The sequence below is a fragment of the Theropithecus gelada genome, chromosome 13 (assembly GCF_003255815.1).
Source record: "Theropithecus gelada isolate Dixy chromosome 13, Tgel_1.0, whole genome shotgun sequence".
Taxonomy (NCBI): domain Eukaryota; kingdom Metazoa; phylum Chordata; class Mammalia; order Primates; family Cercopithecidae; genus Theropithecus; species Theropithecus gelada.
Genome location: NC_037681.1, coordinates 30,325,875 through 30,341,538, shown reverse-complemented (window position 1 = coordinate 30,341,538; position 15,664 = coordinate 30,325,875). Strand labels below are relative to the sequence as shown.

The 15,664-nt window shown below is 41.3% G+C and overlaps 1 protein-coding gene across 1 annotated transcript in view; it reads right to left on the bottom strand.

Moving 5' to 3' along the window:
• Nucleotides 1-15,664, bottom strand: part of TAF1B (TATA-box binding protein associated factor, RNA polymerase I subunit B) — an 85,008-nt gene that overhangs the window by 55,132 nt on the left and 14,212 nt on the right. Inside the window, exons 6-7 of the mRNA XM_025353793.1 lie at nucleotides 12,062-12,215; nucleotides 3,968-4,121 (exon numbers count right to left, since the gene is read on the bottom strand). Of these exons, the coding sequence (XP_025209578.1) occupies nucleotides 3,968-4,121; nucleotides 12,062-12,215 (308 nt within the window). The remainder of the gene's footprint in view (nucleotides 1-3,967; nucleotides 4,122-12,061; nucleotides 12,216-15,664) is intronic.

Genomic DNA, 15,664 nt, shown 5'->3' with positions numbered 1-15,664 from the left:
ATAAATGATACCTCAATTTTTAAAAATCCAAATTCCTAACTTGTTTTACAAAGACGGATATCTGCCCCTGATGATCTGTTCACTCTCATCCTCCTACTCTGCCTTAGAATTCTGACTCCAGTCACACTAGCTCTCCTCTGCTCCTTCATCACACAGCTCTTGCTTTAGGGCTTGGCAAAAGCAACCTCCCTCTACCTGGAATGCCAGTACAGCAGTCCCCACTCATCCTCTTTTTTGTGCTGCATGGTTTCGTAAGTGTTAAACTGTACGCCATTCTAAAGAGCATGAGAAATATCACGCCATCTCTCTCTGACCCGTGTGAGACGCGAATCTTCTCTTTGTTCAGCACAGCCAAGCTGTAGGCACCACCCAGCCATGAGTTACTCGTAGTTTGTTGGCTCATTCTCAGATCTACTGTCAGAGTGTTGCAGTGCTTGTGTTCAAGTACCCCTTATATTTTACTTAATAACAGACTCAAAGCTCAAGAGTAGTAGTACCAGTACACCATAATAATTATTCTATTTTATTATTGATCTCTTACTATGCCTAACTTACAAATTAAACTTTATCACAGGAATGTATGCACAGGAAAAAACACAGTGTATATAGGGTTCCGCGTTATCTACATTCTCAGGCATCCAATGTCTTGGAATATATCCTCTGTGGTAAGTGAGGTGTATCGTACTCTTGATATTCACACTGGCTCTATTTTCATTTAAGGTGCAGAGTAAATGCCACCTTCTTGGTGAGGCCTTCCCAAATGACCAATCTAGAGTAGCCATCTAGTCATTTTCTATCATACCATCCTATTTCAATTTCCTGAATAGCCTTTCCCTGTCTGATCCTTTTCTTACTTATCAGGTTGATGCAAAAGTAATTGGTAGTTTTTGCCATTAACCTCAATGATCTTTGCACCAACCATACTTATGTGTTTGTTTATCTGTGTCCTCCTCTGGTCTTGAAATTCATGAGAGCAAGGACTGGACCTATATGATTCACAACTGTATCACAAGGGTCTAGATGCCAGAACACCACTGGCATATAGTAGATATTCAACACAAATTCACAGAATGAATAAATGCTGGCTATTTTTATTTATTAATGCCATTATTGCTAGGTAGGCAGGGTCCTTTACAGGCTATTTGCAGGGTAATGAATTTATGTAAGGACTATGGATGCTGCTAGAGTACTTAAAAAAGGAGTGACATGCACAGTGTTAAGGTATGTGGGTACTTTGGCCAGGCTAATAACGTACTCCCTTAAAACCAGTGTTCTTTAAATATTTTTTCAAAGTTTGGCAGTGGTTCTTAAACTTTAGCATCCATAAGAATCCCCTGGGCCAGGCATGGTGGCTCACGCCACAATCCCAACATTTTGGGAGGCCAAGGAAGGAGGCTTGCTTGAGGCCAGAAGTTCGAGACCAACTTGGGCAACATCACAAAACCTCATCTCTACAAAAAAATAAAAATAAACAATTAAAAAAAAAATCCTCTGAAGGGCTTATTTTAAAGCAGAGATTACCAGGTCCTACCCGAGGGTTTCTGATTCAGAAGGTGTAGGATAGGTCTAAGAATTCACATTTCTAACCAGTTCCCAGATGATACTGAAGCTGTAAGTCAGAAGGCCACATTTTGAGACCTTATGACTTAGAGCTCCTTCTGGGAGAAAAGCAAAGAAAGAATATGGTGACAGTCTCTTCTCCTATTGCCCCAAGCAACTAAGCTCTGTTCCCAAACTTGTATATTCCACAGGGCAAAACAAAAGCCCTCAAGCTAACTAGATTTAATCTCCTTGAAGGCATTTCAGAATTCCCCCTGGTGAGGGAGGAGATGGAAAGAGAGAGAGAAGAAAAAAGAGGGAGGGAGAGAAGACGGGTGGGTAGCATCTTACCCCTATTCTTTCAACCACATATAATATTCTCCCTGAGAAGAATTCCAGGTAAATATGACTTTCTCCATCTTGTTAGATTTCTAGGAGAGTTCTGTTAGCCCCTTACAGATTGTCCTGGGTAGGATGGCTAGCCCCTTTATCCAGCTCTAATGACATCATTAGATTTATGTTTTTGTAAGATCCTTCTGGTTATCAGGAGGAAAATGGATAGAAATGACACAAGATTACAGACACAGAGCTCAGCTGGCAGACTGTTAAGCAATCCAAATGAGGGTAGAGAGGACAGAGAGAGAGGGAATGCAGAGAAGAATGGTTTTTTGAGTTTTTGGACATATAATTGAGTGGACATAAAGACCAACAGTGTACACAGAAGGGAAAGAGTCAAGGATGATCCCTAGGCTTCTGGATAGGATGCAACAGGGTGGATGGCATTTACTAAGAAAGAGAACACTGGAGAAGGAGCTGGATCAAGGAGACAGATGATGAACCTCTAGTCATGCTGATTCTGAGATACCATAAAGACATCTAAGTAGCCATGTCCAGCAGGCAGCTATATATATGAATCTACGGGTCTGGCCCTCAGTAGACAAGTCTGGGCTAGAGATATACATTTGAGAGTCATCAGCATATAGTGGTAATTAAAGCCTTGGGAAAAGATGAGATCACCCAATGGGGGCATACAAAGCAAGACCAGGTTTTTAAATTAATAGTAAAATTCACTGAATCATGGGCTATCTGCTTGCAGAGTTAATCAGACCTGAGGAAAGCATTTTTATTTGGTTGATGTGGCCAAATTCAAAGGCACTATCATCATTTACTGGAGGCATTATATTTAATCAAAGGGGTTGTGCCAATAATGATGATGATGGTGATGATGATGAAAACAAAAACAATAGCCGGGCGCGGTGGCTCACGCCTGTAATCCCAAAACTTTGGGAGGCCGAGGCGGGCGGATCACGAGGTCAGGAGATCGAGACCATCCTGGCTAACATGGTGAAACCCCGTCTCTACTAAAAATGCAAAAAATTAGCCGGGCGAGGCGGTGGGCGCCTGTAGTCCCAGCTACTCGGGAGGCTGAGGCAGGAGAATGGCGTGAACCCGGGAGGCGGAGCTTGCAGTGAGCCGAAATCGCGCCACTGCACTCCAGCCTGGGCGACTAAGCGAGACTCTGTCTCAAAAAAAAAAAAAAGAAAACAAAAACAATAATGACTAGCATTGAGCTCTTATTATGTGCCAGACACTGCTCTAAGTGCTTTCCATGTAGCACTAATTATTGAAAGTAGTTACAACCCTATGAGGTAGTTATTATTATTAGCCCCATTTTACCAATGAGGAAACAAAAGCAGAGAAAAATTAAATGACTTACTCAAGGTCATATAATAAATAAGTGGCAGAGCCAGGATTCAAACCCAGCAGTTCGGTTCATAATTTGTGCTCTTAAACGCACTCTACACATTGATTAAACCCAAATGTTACTATTCAGAACACATATAAAGCAAAGAGAAAAAAATCAGCACATTAACAATTTTGGCACATCTATTACATGAGAAATTCTTACATTATTAACCAAAACACTCTGTAGATTACCCTGAAAAATATAAACGCTTACTATCTGGATAACACATCCTTTCAACAGTTTTGTCTTCAACTTTTCCTTATAAACACAGACCACCTATATTTTAGCTCTTAACGCCAACATATGGTTTTGTGTAACTATGAATAACCATTTTGCTAATGTAAAGATCACCTGTTTATCTTTTCTTAGAAATGAAAAATATTGACTAATATTACTCAAGTACTTAAATGTCACTTTTCTCTTCAAAAGATTAGATACTTAATTTTTCAATAGCCCATGTGTTATAAGTACTATAATTTCTACTACATAAATAAGAAAATCAAGAAGATGAATTACTAGCCCGGGGGGGATTACATTTCCAAATTAGAATTCAGGCCACTCCACCTTTCCAGTTCCTTCCTCAAGTTAGGCCTTCTTATAAAAATCAAAATATCCAAAGTTTGTCTACTTAGTTCATGTAGTAACCAGCAAAAATATTATCACACAAGAGGTCTAGCTAACCTCAAAAGATCTGAAAGTGTTATTGCTTCTCTCTGCCAAAGTAAGGACAAGTAACAGAAGGCGAGTGTCTGTGGCACGGTCATCTTCACAATTCCTTTCTCCTTTCGTTGTGAGTATTCAACTCCATCCAGAGATCCAGAGCAGACAGACGTTTCTTAGGAGATAAATGGAGATTTTTAAAAATCCAGGTAACTATTTGGATAACAAAAGAAAAACAACAAAAAAATCTAAACAGACATTTTAAATATTGACATGGTTTGGCTGTGTCCCCACCCAAATCTCATCTTGAACTGTAGTCCTCATAATTCCCATGTCACGGGAGGGACCTGGTGGGAAGTAACTGAATCACAGGGGCGGGTTTTTTCCACGCTGTTCTCATCAGAGTGAATAAATCTCACGAAATCTGATAGTTTTATAAAGGGTAGTTCCCCTGCACACGCTCATCTTTCCTGCCACCATGTAAGATGTGCCTTTGCTCCTTCTTCACCTTCTACCATGATTGTGAGGCACCCCCAGTCATGTGGAACTGCGAGTCCATTAAACTTATTTTTCTGTATAAACGACCCAGTCTCGGGTATTTCTTCATAGCAGTAAGAAAATAGAGTAATACAAATATCTTAAAACTAGTTATAAAACCTTTACAAAGAGCAATTTGGCAATAAAGAGTAATGAAGGACTAGAATAAAATCAGCCAAAAATGTAATCATGGGATATCTGTGGGAGTGGGATGGGACAGGATTCGAAAGAGGGATTTGAGCCAGGCACAGTGGCTCACACCTGTAATCCTAGCACTTTGGGAGGCCAAGGTGGGCAGATCACTTGAGGTCAGGAGTTCGAAACCAGCCTGGTCAACATGATGAAACCTCGTCTCTACTAAAAATACAAAAAATTAGCCGGGTGTGGTGGTGGATGCCTATAATCCCAGCTACTCAGGAGGCTGAGACAGGAGAACCGCTTGAATCCGGGAGGTGGAGGTTGCAGTGAGTCGAGATCGCGCCATTGCACTCCAGCCTAGGTAACGGAGCGAGACTCCCGTCTCAAAAATAAAAAAAATAAAAAAATAAAAAATAAAGGATTTGAACTGTTTGATCTTTTTAATAGTGAACATAAACAATTTTTTAAATAAAGGAAAGGATATGCAATTACAATGCACAGCAACAGATGTGTAACTGCTTTGACTCTGGCCTCAACTCCCATGTCCCCTTCTCTACAAGGCCTCTCCAAAACTCCAAAACTTAGCTAGAGCAGCACCTCCTCCTATCCCCATCCTCCAGGTATCCTCTACCATATGACATTATGGTATCTTCATTCATTCACCGGATGTTTATTCATCTCATTCTTTGTGCCACTCTTCTATGTCTCAGGAAATGACAAGTGAACCATGTCTCATCTCTCTTAGAACCTATATTCTAGTAATGGGAGACAGACCAATAAACGAACAAACAAGAAATACAACTGGCAGAGCCAAGTGCCGTGGTGTGCACCTGTAATCCTGTAATCCTAGCTACTAGGGAAGATGAGACAGGAGGATCACTTGAGCCCAAGAATGCGAGACTAGCCTGGGCAACACAGAGAGACCCTAACTCAAAAAAAAAAAAAAAAAAAAAAAAAAAAAAAATTTCAATTGACAGATAGTGATGCTACATAGAAAAATAGCAATGTAGAGTCATATAAAGTGATGGGAAGGGAAGAGAGATGTGCTATTTTACATGGGTGTCAGAGAAACCTCATTGAGAAGGTGACATTTGAGCAGAGACCTGAATTAATTCAGAAAGTAAGTCTTAAGGATGTTGGGAAGAATACCAAGTATATTAGCAGGAGTGAACTGCAGGAACAGAAAAAGGCCGGTGTAGTGACAGCATCATGGGATGCTACAAAATACAGTTTCTACATAAATCTGCCACGATTGTGTGGCTTCCCCAGCCATGTGGAACTGTGAGTCCATTAAACCTCTTTTTCTTTGTAAGAACAGAAATTTCTGAGGGAAAGTAGCAGGAATGATACTGAAGAGAGAGTAAGAACTATATTATGTAGAATTTTGTAGGTCATGATTTGTACTTTGGATTTTATTCTAAGTATAAGAAATTTCGGGAGAGTTTTAAAACATGGAAGCAACAGGACCTCATTTATGTATGAGGCCCCTCTAGCTGCTGTGGGAAGAACGGAGTTATGGGAGGACAGGAGTAGAAACGCAAGACCACTCTTTCAGGAAACCCACGACTGGTACTTGGACTGGAGTGGTAGCATTGCAGCTAGTGAGAAATGGTTGGATTCTAGACAGATTTTAAAGGCCGAGTCAAAGGATTTGCTCCTAGATTGGATGTGAAGCATGAGAGAAAAGGAGAAAACAAGTATGATTCTGAGGTTGTTGGCCTGAGCAACAAGTAGCATGCACTGTCATTTACCACGACAAGGAAGATGGCAAAAAAAACAAAAAAACAAAATCAGGTTTAATGAGCAAAATCACAATGTCAGAATTATATGTGCTGGCCAGGCGCGGTGGCTTATGCCTGTAATCCCAGCACTTTGGGAGGCCAAGGTGGGCAGATCACGAGGTCAGGAGATCGAGACCATCCTGGCTAACATGGTGAAACCCCGTCTCTACTAAAAATATAAAAAATTAGCCAGACGTGGTGGCAGGTGCCTGTAGTCCCAGCTACTTGGGAGGCTGAGGCAGGGGAACGGCGTGAACCCAAGAGGCGGAGCTTGCAGTGAGGTGAGATAGCACCACTGCAGTCCAGCCTGGGCAAAAGAGCGAGACTCCCTCTCAACAACAAACAAACAAACAAACAAACAAAAAAGAATTACGTGTTAAGTATGAATCTTATTAAATACATCAACAGAAATGTTGAGTCAGCAGCTGAATGTAAGAATCTATACTTCAGAGGAGAGGTGGGACTAAAGATACGAATTTTAGTTTCAGCATACAGTTGGTGGTTGGTTGAAGCTACGGTATTAGGTGAAGTCACATAAGGTGTAAGGGTAGATAAAGAAGCAGGACTAGGAATGACCCTGAGAATCTACGCTTTCTTAAACATAAACTCTCAAAATCACTCCTCAAAACCTCTTTCTCCAAATTCTGTAAGTCCTTGCTTCACGGCACTTATCAGCAACTAAAATGTTCTTTATTTGGTCATTTATTGCCTATCTTCTCCTACTACAATATAAACACCTTGAAGGCGGACGGTCTTGCCACCATATTACGTCCCAGTGCCCAGAACAGTCTCTAGCACAGAGTAGAAACCCGATGTGCAAATAGGCCCAACAGTTCTACTTTGAAGATTTCATCCCAGTGAAATGATTTGAAAGCCATGCAAAGGTTTAGGATCAAGAAATGTTGTCGCAGCACTGTTTATAATATAAAAAAAATTTAGAACAACCTAAATGCCAGGAATAGAAGTTTAATTAAATAATTCCATGCAATGGTATACTACAAAACAATGTCCATAATACTTTTAGATCAGTGGTTCTCAAAGTATACTCCTGGACCAGCAGTATTAGCATCACCTGAGAACCTAATGGAAATGCAAATTACTGAGGTTTAACAAGCTCTTCCGTTGATTCCGATGGATGCTGCTGAAGTTTAAGGACTATCAGTTTTAAATGAATACATAAAGTCACAGATTTCCATAAAACAAATGTGTGTGCGTACACATACACAATTTTTTGTATATTCCTTATAATGTGTAAGGACTTCCAGTTAAGGTGGCAAATTGAAAACACATGTTAGCCTCTGCTCTCTCCCGCTACAACAACTATAAAGAGAATTTTTTAAACACGTAAACCTGAGGACAACATGAAAAAGGTGACAAGAACAATAAAATTTTAGAAGTCAGAAAGCATACAGATAGGTGTTACTGGCTTAGCAGTCCTGAGAAAGCTAGATCCAAAGCCAGCAGTAGGGAATGCCACAAAGCAGTTTTCACCGGGAACCCCTAAAGAAGGCTCAGGAATTGGAGACGCTCATACCCCTAGAAACTGGATGAAGCCAGGCCTAACACCAGGATGACTGCTTAAAATCCAAATTAAGAAGCAGTTAGACATCCAGATTCTCTTTTTTTTTAGACGGAGTCTCGCTCTGTTGCCCAGGCTGGAGTGCAGTGGTGTGATCTCAGCTCACCACAACCTCCAACTCCCGGGTTCAAGCCACTCTCCTGCCTCAGCCTCCTGAGTAGCTGGGACTACAGGCAGGCGCCACCATGCCCATCTATAATTTTTTGTATTTTAGCAGAGACGGAGTTTCACCATGTTGGCCAGGATGGTCTCAATCTCCTGCCCTCGTGATTCACCTGCCTCGGCCTCCCAAAGTGCTGGGATTATAGGCGTGAGCCACCACGCCCAGCCAGACATCCAGATTCTTATCCCAAATCCATGCAGCCAAGTGATGCCCCTCCCTAGTCTTGGCCAAAAACTGGAAATTTCTTCTCCAGAGAGAAGGGTCTCTAGAATAAGGCATGCCAGTCACATGCACCGTTGAGAAGTGAAAACAGGAGGCTTAAGTGAAAGTTTACATACTGAATACTAAAACAATCCTCCATTCCCCTCAGGCCTTCTTCTTCCTAACCAGTTCCCAGAACAGTGACAGCCAGGATTACAAACCTGCCAAACAGAAGACTCAAAGAGATTTCTCTGAGGAATCTGATCAGCTCCGGGGGGAAAAGATTTAAAGATGATAATGCTGGGGTTCACTGAGAAAATAACCTTGCATACAGAGCAGAGCTGACAAGTCTCACCGTGGAAACAAAGCCTTCTATCAACTTTTTAGTCTCCATGGTTGAGTAAGAATAGCTATCTTAGGCTCACTAAACATTTAAAGCCTTTCATACAAAAAGCAGAGGCCAAAACAATCAAGTAAGGGGTGAAATATCATTAATATTCTCTGTGAAATAAAACATGCTCCACAAAAATGAGAGGGTAATCCAGGAAAGAAGAAATGGGATGTGGAAAATAAAAAATTCCAACAAAAGAAAAATGATAGAATCTCAGGATGGTGGTAAAGAGAGATCCTGGCTGGGCGGCGGTAGCTCACGCCTATAATCCCAGCCCTTGGGGAGGCCAAGGCAGGCGTATCACAAGGTCCGGAGATCAAGACCATCCTGACTAGCACGGTGAAACCCCGTCTCTACTAAAAATACAAAAAAAATTAGCTGGGTGTGGTGGTGGGCACCTGTAGTCCCAGCTACTCAGGAGGCTGAGATAGGAGAACGGTGTGAACCTGGGAGGCGGAGCTTGCAGTGAGCCAAGATCACACCACTGCACTCCAGCCTGGGCAACAGAGCAAGATGCCATCTCAAAAAAACAATACAAAACAAAAAAAACCAGAGAGATCCTGAGTCAGCCAGGCCACAGGTCTAGAGACATTACTCTAGATCAGAGCAGATCAGAGGCTCCAGGCAGACTTCTTCCAGAAGATGAAATTGATAGAATATGTAAGGTATTAAGAGATTATAAGAACTGGGAGGAAGTGTGGAGATACATTAGTAATAAATTATAGATTAGTGATAAACAGAAAACTAAGTAAATAACAATGATCAACTCTAAGAAAACCACAGGATATACAGAAAAAGTAATCATAGTCAGCTATATGGCTCAGTCTAAATAATGTTTATACATTTATAATAATTTAAGCAGTAAATACTGATCTAGTAAAAAATTACAGTAATTATATTGGGAAGAGAGAGAATGAGAAATGTACACTCATGTACTGGTGACTATGTGAAGATAAGGGACAGTGAGGAATGTGTGAAAGAGCTAAAATGGAATCCAATAGCTAATGTCCCAAACCAGAAATCAAGATGTAATACTAGAAGCATGTGATACAGAAATATGGAAGTTACAAAAGAGTTGAAAATGAATGCCTCTTGGGAATAGGACATTAGCTGAAGGTAGACTACAAATTTTATTATTTTTTTTAAGACAGGGTCTTGCTCTGTTGGCCAGGCTAGAGTGCAGTGGCATGATCATGGCGCACTGCAGCCTCGACCTCCTGGCTCAAGCACTCCTGCAACCTCAGCTACCTGAGTAGCTGGGACCATAGGCGTGCACCACCATGCCTAGCTAATTTTTTTATTTTTTGAGGGATGGAGGTCTCACTATGTTGCCCAGGCTGGTCTTGAACTCCTGGGTTCAACTGATCCTTCCTCTTTGGTCTCCCAAAATGCTGGGATTACAATAGGTGTAGTCCATGGCCATGACTAGTGGACTAAAACTTTAACCAATTTTTTATTTTTGCAATTTTTTATAACAAGATTTACAGAATGATTTGTAGAATTTTTATTTAAAAATTTAAAGAATGAAGAAATAATTCAAATTTTTACAAAAATCAAATAAACTCCCTATACATACATGAAAAAAAACTTTCTGGAATGATCTACAATAGCAGTAGCGGTAATTTCTGGCGGGTACAATAACTGGTGATTTTATTTTCTTTGTGACTATCTGCATTTTACAGTTTTATATTGAGTTTCATTAATAATTACTTTTTTTTTTTTTTGAGATGGAGTCTTGCTCTGTTGCCTACACTGGAGTGCAGTGGTGTAATCTTGGCTCACTAAAACCTCTGCCTCCCAGTTCAAGCAATTCTGCCTCAGCCTCCCAAGAAGCTGGGACTACAGGTGCGTACCACCATGCCTAGTTAATTTTTGTATTTTTAGTAGAGATGGGGTTTCACCATGTTGGCCAGGCTGGTCTTGAACTCCTGACCTCAAGTGATCTGCTCACCTCAGCCTCCCACAGTCCTGGGATTATAGGTGTGAGCCATCGCGCCCAGTCAATGATTACTTTTAAAGTAAAAACTAAAAGAAAGCTCTAGGGATCATCATTTACAAAAAAAACAAGCAGGCCAGGCGTGGTGGCTCACGCCTGTAATCCTAGTACTTTGGGAGGCCGAGGCGGGCCGATCACGAGGTCAGGAGTTCGAGACCAACCTGACCAACATGGTGAAACCCCCGTCTCTACTAAAAATACAAAAATTAGCCAGGTGTTGTGGCGCACACTTGTAATCCCAGCTACTCAGGAGGCTGAGGCAGGAGAATTGCGTGAAACTGGGAGGCGGAGGTTGCAGTGAGTCAAAATTGTACCACTGCACTCCAGCCTGGGTGACAGAACCAGACTCTGTCTCCAGAAACCAAAAACAAAACCAGAAACAAATAAGCAAACAAAACCGTTAAACATAGGTAAACAAAACAATCATGATGCTTTAAAGGGAGATAATATCTTTTTTAAAAAAGGTTCGATGGTTTTACAGTCACGGTCTTCTGGGACTATTTGAGCTCAGGCCTCTCTGAAAAGGTGAAGAAAACTCTAGAAATTCCTTGTTGCCCAATTAGTCGATGATCCTAACACTTTACACAAAAAGTAACTTATTTGATACCCATGTCACTGTGCAGTCCAGCAAGAGATGTGGATAAACTGATAAAGGAATTCTTAATCTTTGGAGGGCAAGGAATGTTTGTTGAAAATTTTATATAACTACACTTAACCCATATAGCAATAAACAATTCCTAATACCAGAGGGTTTGGAAAGCCTGGTCTGTTTTCCATCATCTAAAAAAAAAAAAATGTAGTGAAGGAACAACTAAAATGAATGAATTCTTTAGGAAGAAGGCCTAATATTTTAATCTTAAATATATTCCTTATTTATTTCAAGGTATGGGATTACATCAGAAAGTAAAACATATATGTAGCAAGGTAAATTTTACTCAGCTTGCTTTAGTCTATGCTTAGAAATTGGACATATCATCTTTGTCTATTTTACTATACGGATACATGATAAAATTCTTCTGCTACAACTTTTCTTTGAAAACTCTGAGCCCACACATATATGATCTTTTTGAAGTAGCCTCTTTCTTTCTGGATCCACTTGAACTTTATGTCCCTTTAAAGTCACACACAAAAAACTCACATGGAGACAATGTGTCTTTTAAAAAACTGCACTAAGATTTCACTTAGTTTGTCTTAGCCACATGATTCAGCAAGTCATTCTTCCTTGCTAGACCAAGTTCCCTTTCCTTGGATTATCAGAAGATCAGACTAAATTATTTTTAAGGAGCATACCAGTTTTAAAATTCTAAATGGTTTGGTTCTCATTTTTACCTGATTGTGATGCTTTGCTGATGGGGAAAGGTTTTCGAGTGTGGATGTCAGACTGAGACTCCGCTCCACTTTCAAGAAAAGGAGGACAGCTGACATCGCTTAGCAGCTCAGGCTCACTAGCCCAGTCTGAATGACTTAGATTATCTTCTAATACCTGTTTGCAAAATAATATAAATAAAATCATTGCATAACAGTTTTAAACAGTTAATTTCTGTGAACTTAAACAACTCCAGACTATCACAAACACCCTAAAAGAAACCACTCCTAGAGAAGTGCAACTGTCTGCCAAGTCCTTTTACTTCTGAAACATGTTCCTGACAGCTCCCAGCAGTGCTTCTTGAAGAGTCACAGTCAAGGATGGGCAAGGAAACTGGCTGCCAGCCCTGCCATCAGGTCTCCTTCTTCCATGAACATCTCTCTTACAGCGCTAGTATCTTCACCACTGAAAACATTGCACATCAATGACTCCACACACGCTGGCTGGCTCCTTTTTACCAAACCTACCTGGGGAATTTTTGCTTGGTATCTTTGTTAACGCTGGTTCTCCTGCCTGAACTATCATCCCTTTTCCTCCCTCTAACTCATTACTTACTCATCATGCCATCTTTCCAACCCACTCTTCAGTGATTTCTCCTTTCCTTGAACTTCTATAGCACATATGATTTGTAACATGTAATCAACAAGGATATACTATCTTATACTACTGTTTAACTGTTCACACATGTTCTGTTGAAATGAGTGTCCCTAAAAAGGTCAGCTGGCTGGCTACCTAAATACCTCATCAGCTGACATTACCTAGGCAAACCGATCGCAGTCAAAAAGCCATGATTTTCAACCCTGCAGGCCAATAAACTTGATCTTATTACAGGAAGATAAGACTCCTGGTAAAGAGGCTCACAAGACAATGAAGCAAAAAAAAAAAAAAAAAAACCCCTCAGAATGAGATAAGATGCTTGTGTCCTCTGGCAAGCATATCCCCTCCCCACAGGGAAGCCCCATGAGAAGGAGGCTACACCAGAAAGCTGGCTGATGAGCATGAACACACTGAGAAAACTTCCACAGGTTCCCACAGGTAACCACTGCCAGCAACTCTACCACATACTCTGCCTCCGCCTGATTCTTCTAGATGATTCAAACTCCTGTCTAAAGCCAGTTTCTCTATTTGCACACATGATCCCACCTCTCTGTATACTCAAAGATATCTGTTCAAAGATTCACATCAACTCTTTCTCTGCATCGCAAATTTTTCTTCTCTCCTGCATCATTCCTATCACTACACAAATATGCTACCATTTATCCCACTTTTTAAAAGCTCTCCCTTGACCCTAGCAACCATGGAATTTCTTTGTACTTGTTGCAGCAAAATGAAAAAAAAGTCCAGATTTGTTGTCTCCAATTTCTCTCCTCTCAGTCTACCTTATATTCCATTCCAATTAAGGTTTTGATCCCACTGCTCCACTAACCACTTTGCAGCTCTCTTCCTTCTTGACCTAGTGACAGCATTTATCACAGCTGGATCACTGTTCTCTTCTTGAAATACTTTGTTCCCTTGGTCTCCAGAGTGCTCATTCTCTCAGCTGTCCTCTTACTTCACATTGTTCCTAAGAATTTTTTTGCCGGTTCCTTTTTTATCCCAAACATCTTAACCCTAGAATGACCTAGAGCTAAGTTATTGGTCCTCTCTCTGTCTTCACACCTTGGTGATGTCATCTGGTCTTATGGTTTTAAATACTAGCTACTATCTTCAAATCGTAAAATTTACCCCCCATACCACATTTTAACATCCTAGAAATTGAGATTTATCTTACAATCACTGGCATGTCACAATTGAATTTGCAGCACTCTTTTCTTTCTTAGCAGTACTTAAAATAATGGTGTATCTTACAAACAATGGCATGTTAAGATTTCATGATTATAATAAAAACTAACAGCTTCAAAATTTATGTCTCCAGCCCAGACCTCTCTCCCGAACTGCAGACTTTTATATCTAACTGCATACTTGAAATTTCCTCTTGGATGCTGCTATGGTTTGGCTCTGTGTCCCCACCCAAATCTCTTGAATTGTAATCCCCAGGTCTGGAGGGAGGGACCTAGAGGGAAGTGACTGGATCATGGGGGAAGTTTCCCCCAGGCTGTTCTTGTGATAGTGAGGGAGTTCTCATGAGATCTGATCATTTTAAAAGTGCACGCTCTCTCTCCCCTGCTGGAAGACAAGCCTTGCTTCACCTTTGCTTTCCACCATGATTTAAAAAGTTTCCTGAGGCCCCTGCCATGCAGAACTCTGAGCCCATTAAACCTCTTTTGTTTATAAATTACCCAGTCTCAGGTAGTATCTTTATAGGAGTGTGGAAACAGACTAATACAGGAAATTGGTACCAGGAGTGGAATACCACCATAAAGATACTTGAAAATGTGGAAGCAACTTTGGAACTGGGTAACAAGCAGGGGTTGGAACAGTTTGGAGGGCTCAAAAGAAGACAGGAAGATCAAAGAAGGTTTGAAACTTCCTAGAAACTTGTTGAATGATTGTGATCAAAATGCTGTTAGTGGCCAGGTGTGATGGCTCACGCCTGTAATCTCAGCACTTTGAGAGGTGGAGGTGGGCCTGACCTGAGGTCAGGAGTTCAAGACCAGCCTGACCAACATGGTGAAACCCCATCTCTACTAAAAATACAAAAAAGTAGCTGGACATGGTGGCATGCGTCTGCAGTCCCACCTACTCAGGAGGCTAAGCCACAAAAATCACTTGAACCCAGGAGGCGGAGGTTGCAGTGAGCCAAGGTGGTGCCACTGCACTCCAGCCTGGGCAACAAAGCAACACTCCATCTCAAAAAAAAAAAAAAAAATGCTGATAGTGATATGGACAATGAAGTCCAGGCTGAGGTGGTTTCAGATGGAGATGAGGAACTTATTGGGAACTGGAGTAAAGGTTACTCTTGCTACGCTTTAGCAAAGAGACTGGTGGCATTTTGCCCCTGCCCTAGAGATCTGTAGAACTTTGAAGCTGAGAAAGATGATTCAGGGTATCTGGCGGAAGAAATTTCTGAGCAGCAAAGCATTCAAGAGGTGACCTGGCTGATTCTGAAAGCATTCAGTCATGTGCATTCACAAAGAGATTATCTGAAACTGGAACTTTTATTTAAAAGGGAAGCAGAGCATAAAAGTTTGGAATATTTGCAGCCAGACCACAAGGTAGAAAAGAAAAACCCATTTTCTGGGGAGAAAATTCAAGCCGGCTATAGAAATTTGCATAAGTAATGAGGAGTGAATGTTAACACTCAAGACAATGGGGAAAATGTCTCCAGGACATGTCAGAGATCTTTGAGACAGCCCCTCCCATCACAGGCCCACAGGCCTAGGAGGGAAAAATGGTTTTGCAGGCCAGGTCCAGGGCGCAGCTACTTTGTGTAGCCTCAGGATATGGCACCCTGCATCCCAGCCACTCCAGCTCCAGCCATGGCTAAAAGGCACCAAAGTATAGCTCAGGCCATGGCTTCAGAGGGCGCAAGCCTCAGGCTTTGGCAGCTTCCATGTGGTGATGGGCCTGTGGGTGCATAGAAGACAAGAGCTGAGGTTTGGGAACCTCTGCCTAGATTACAGAGG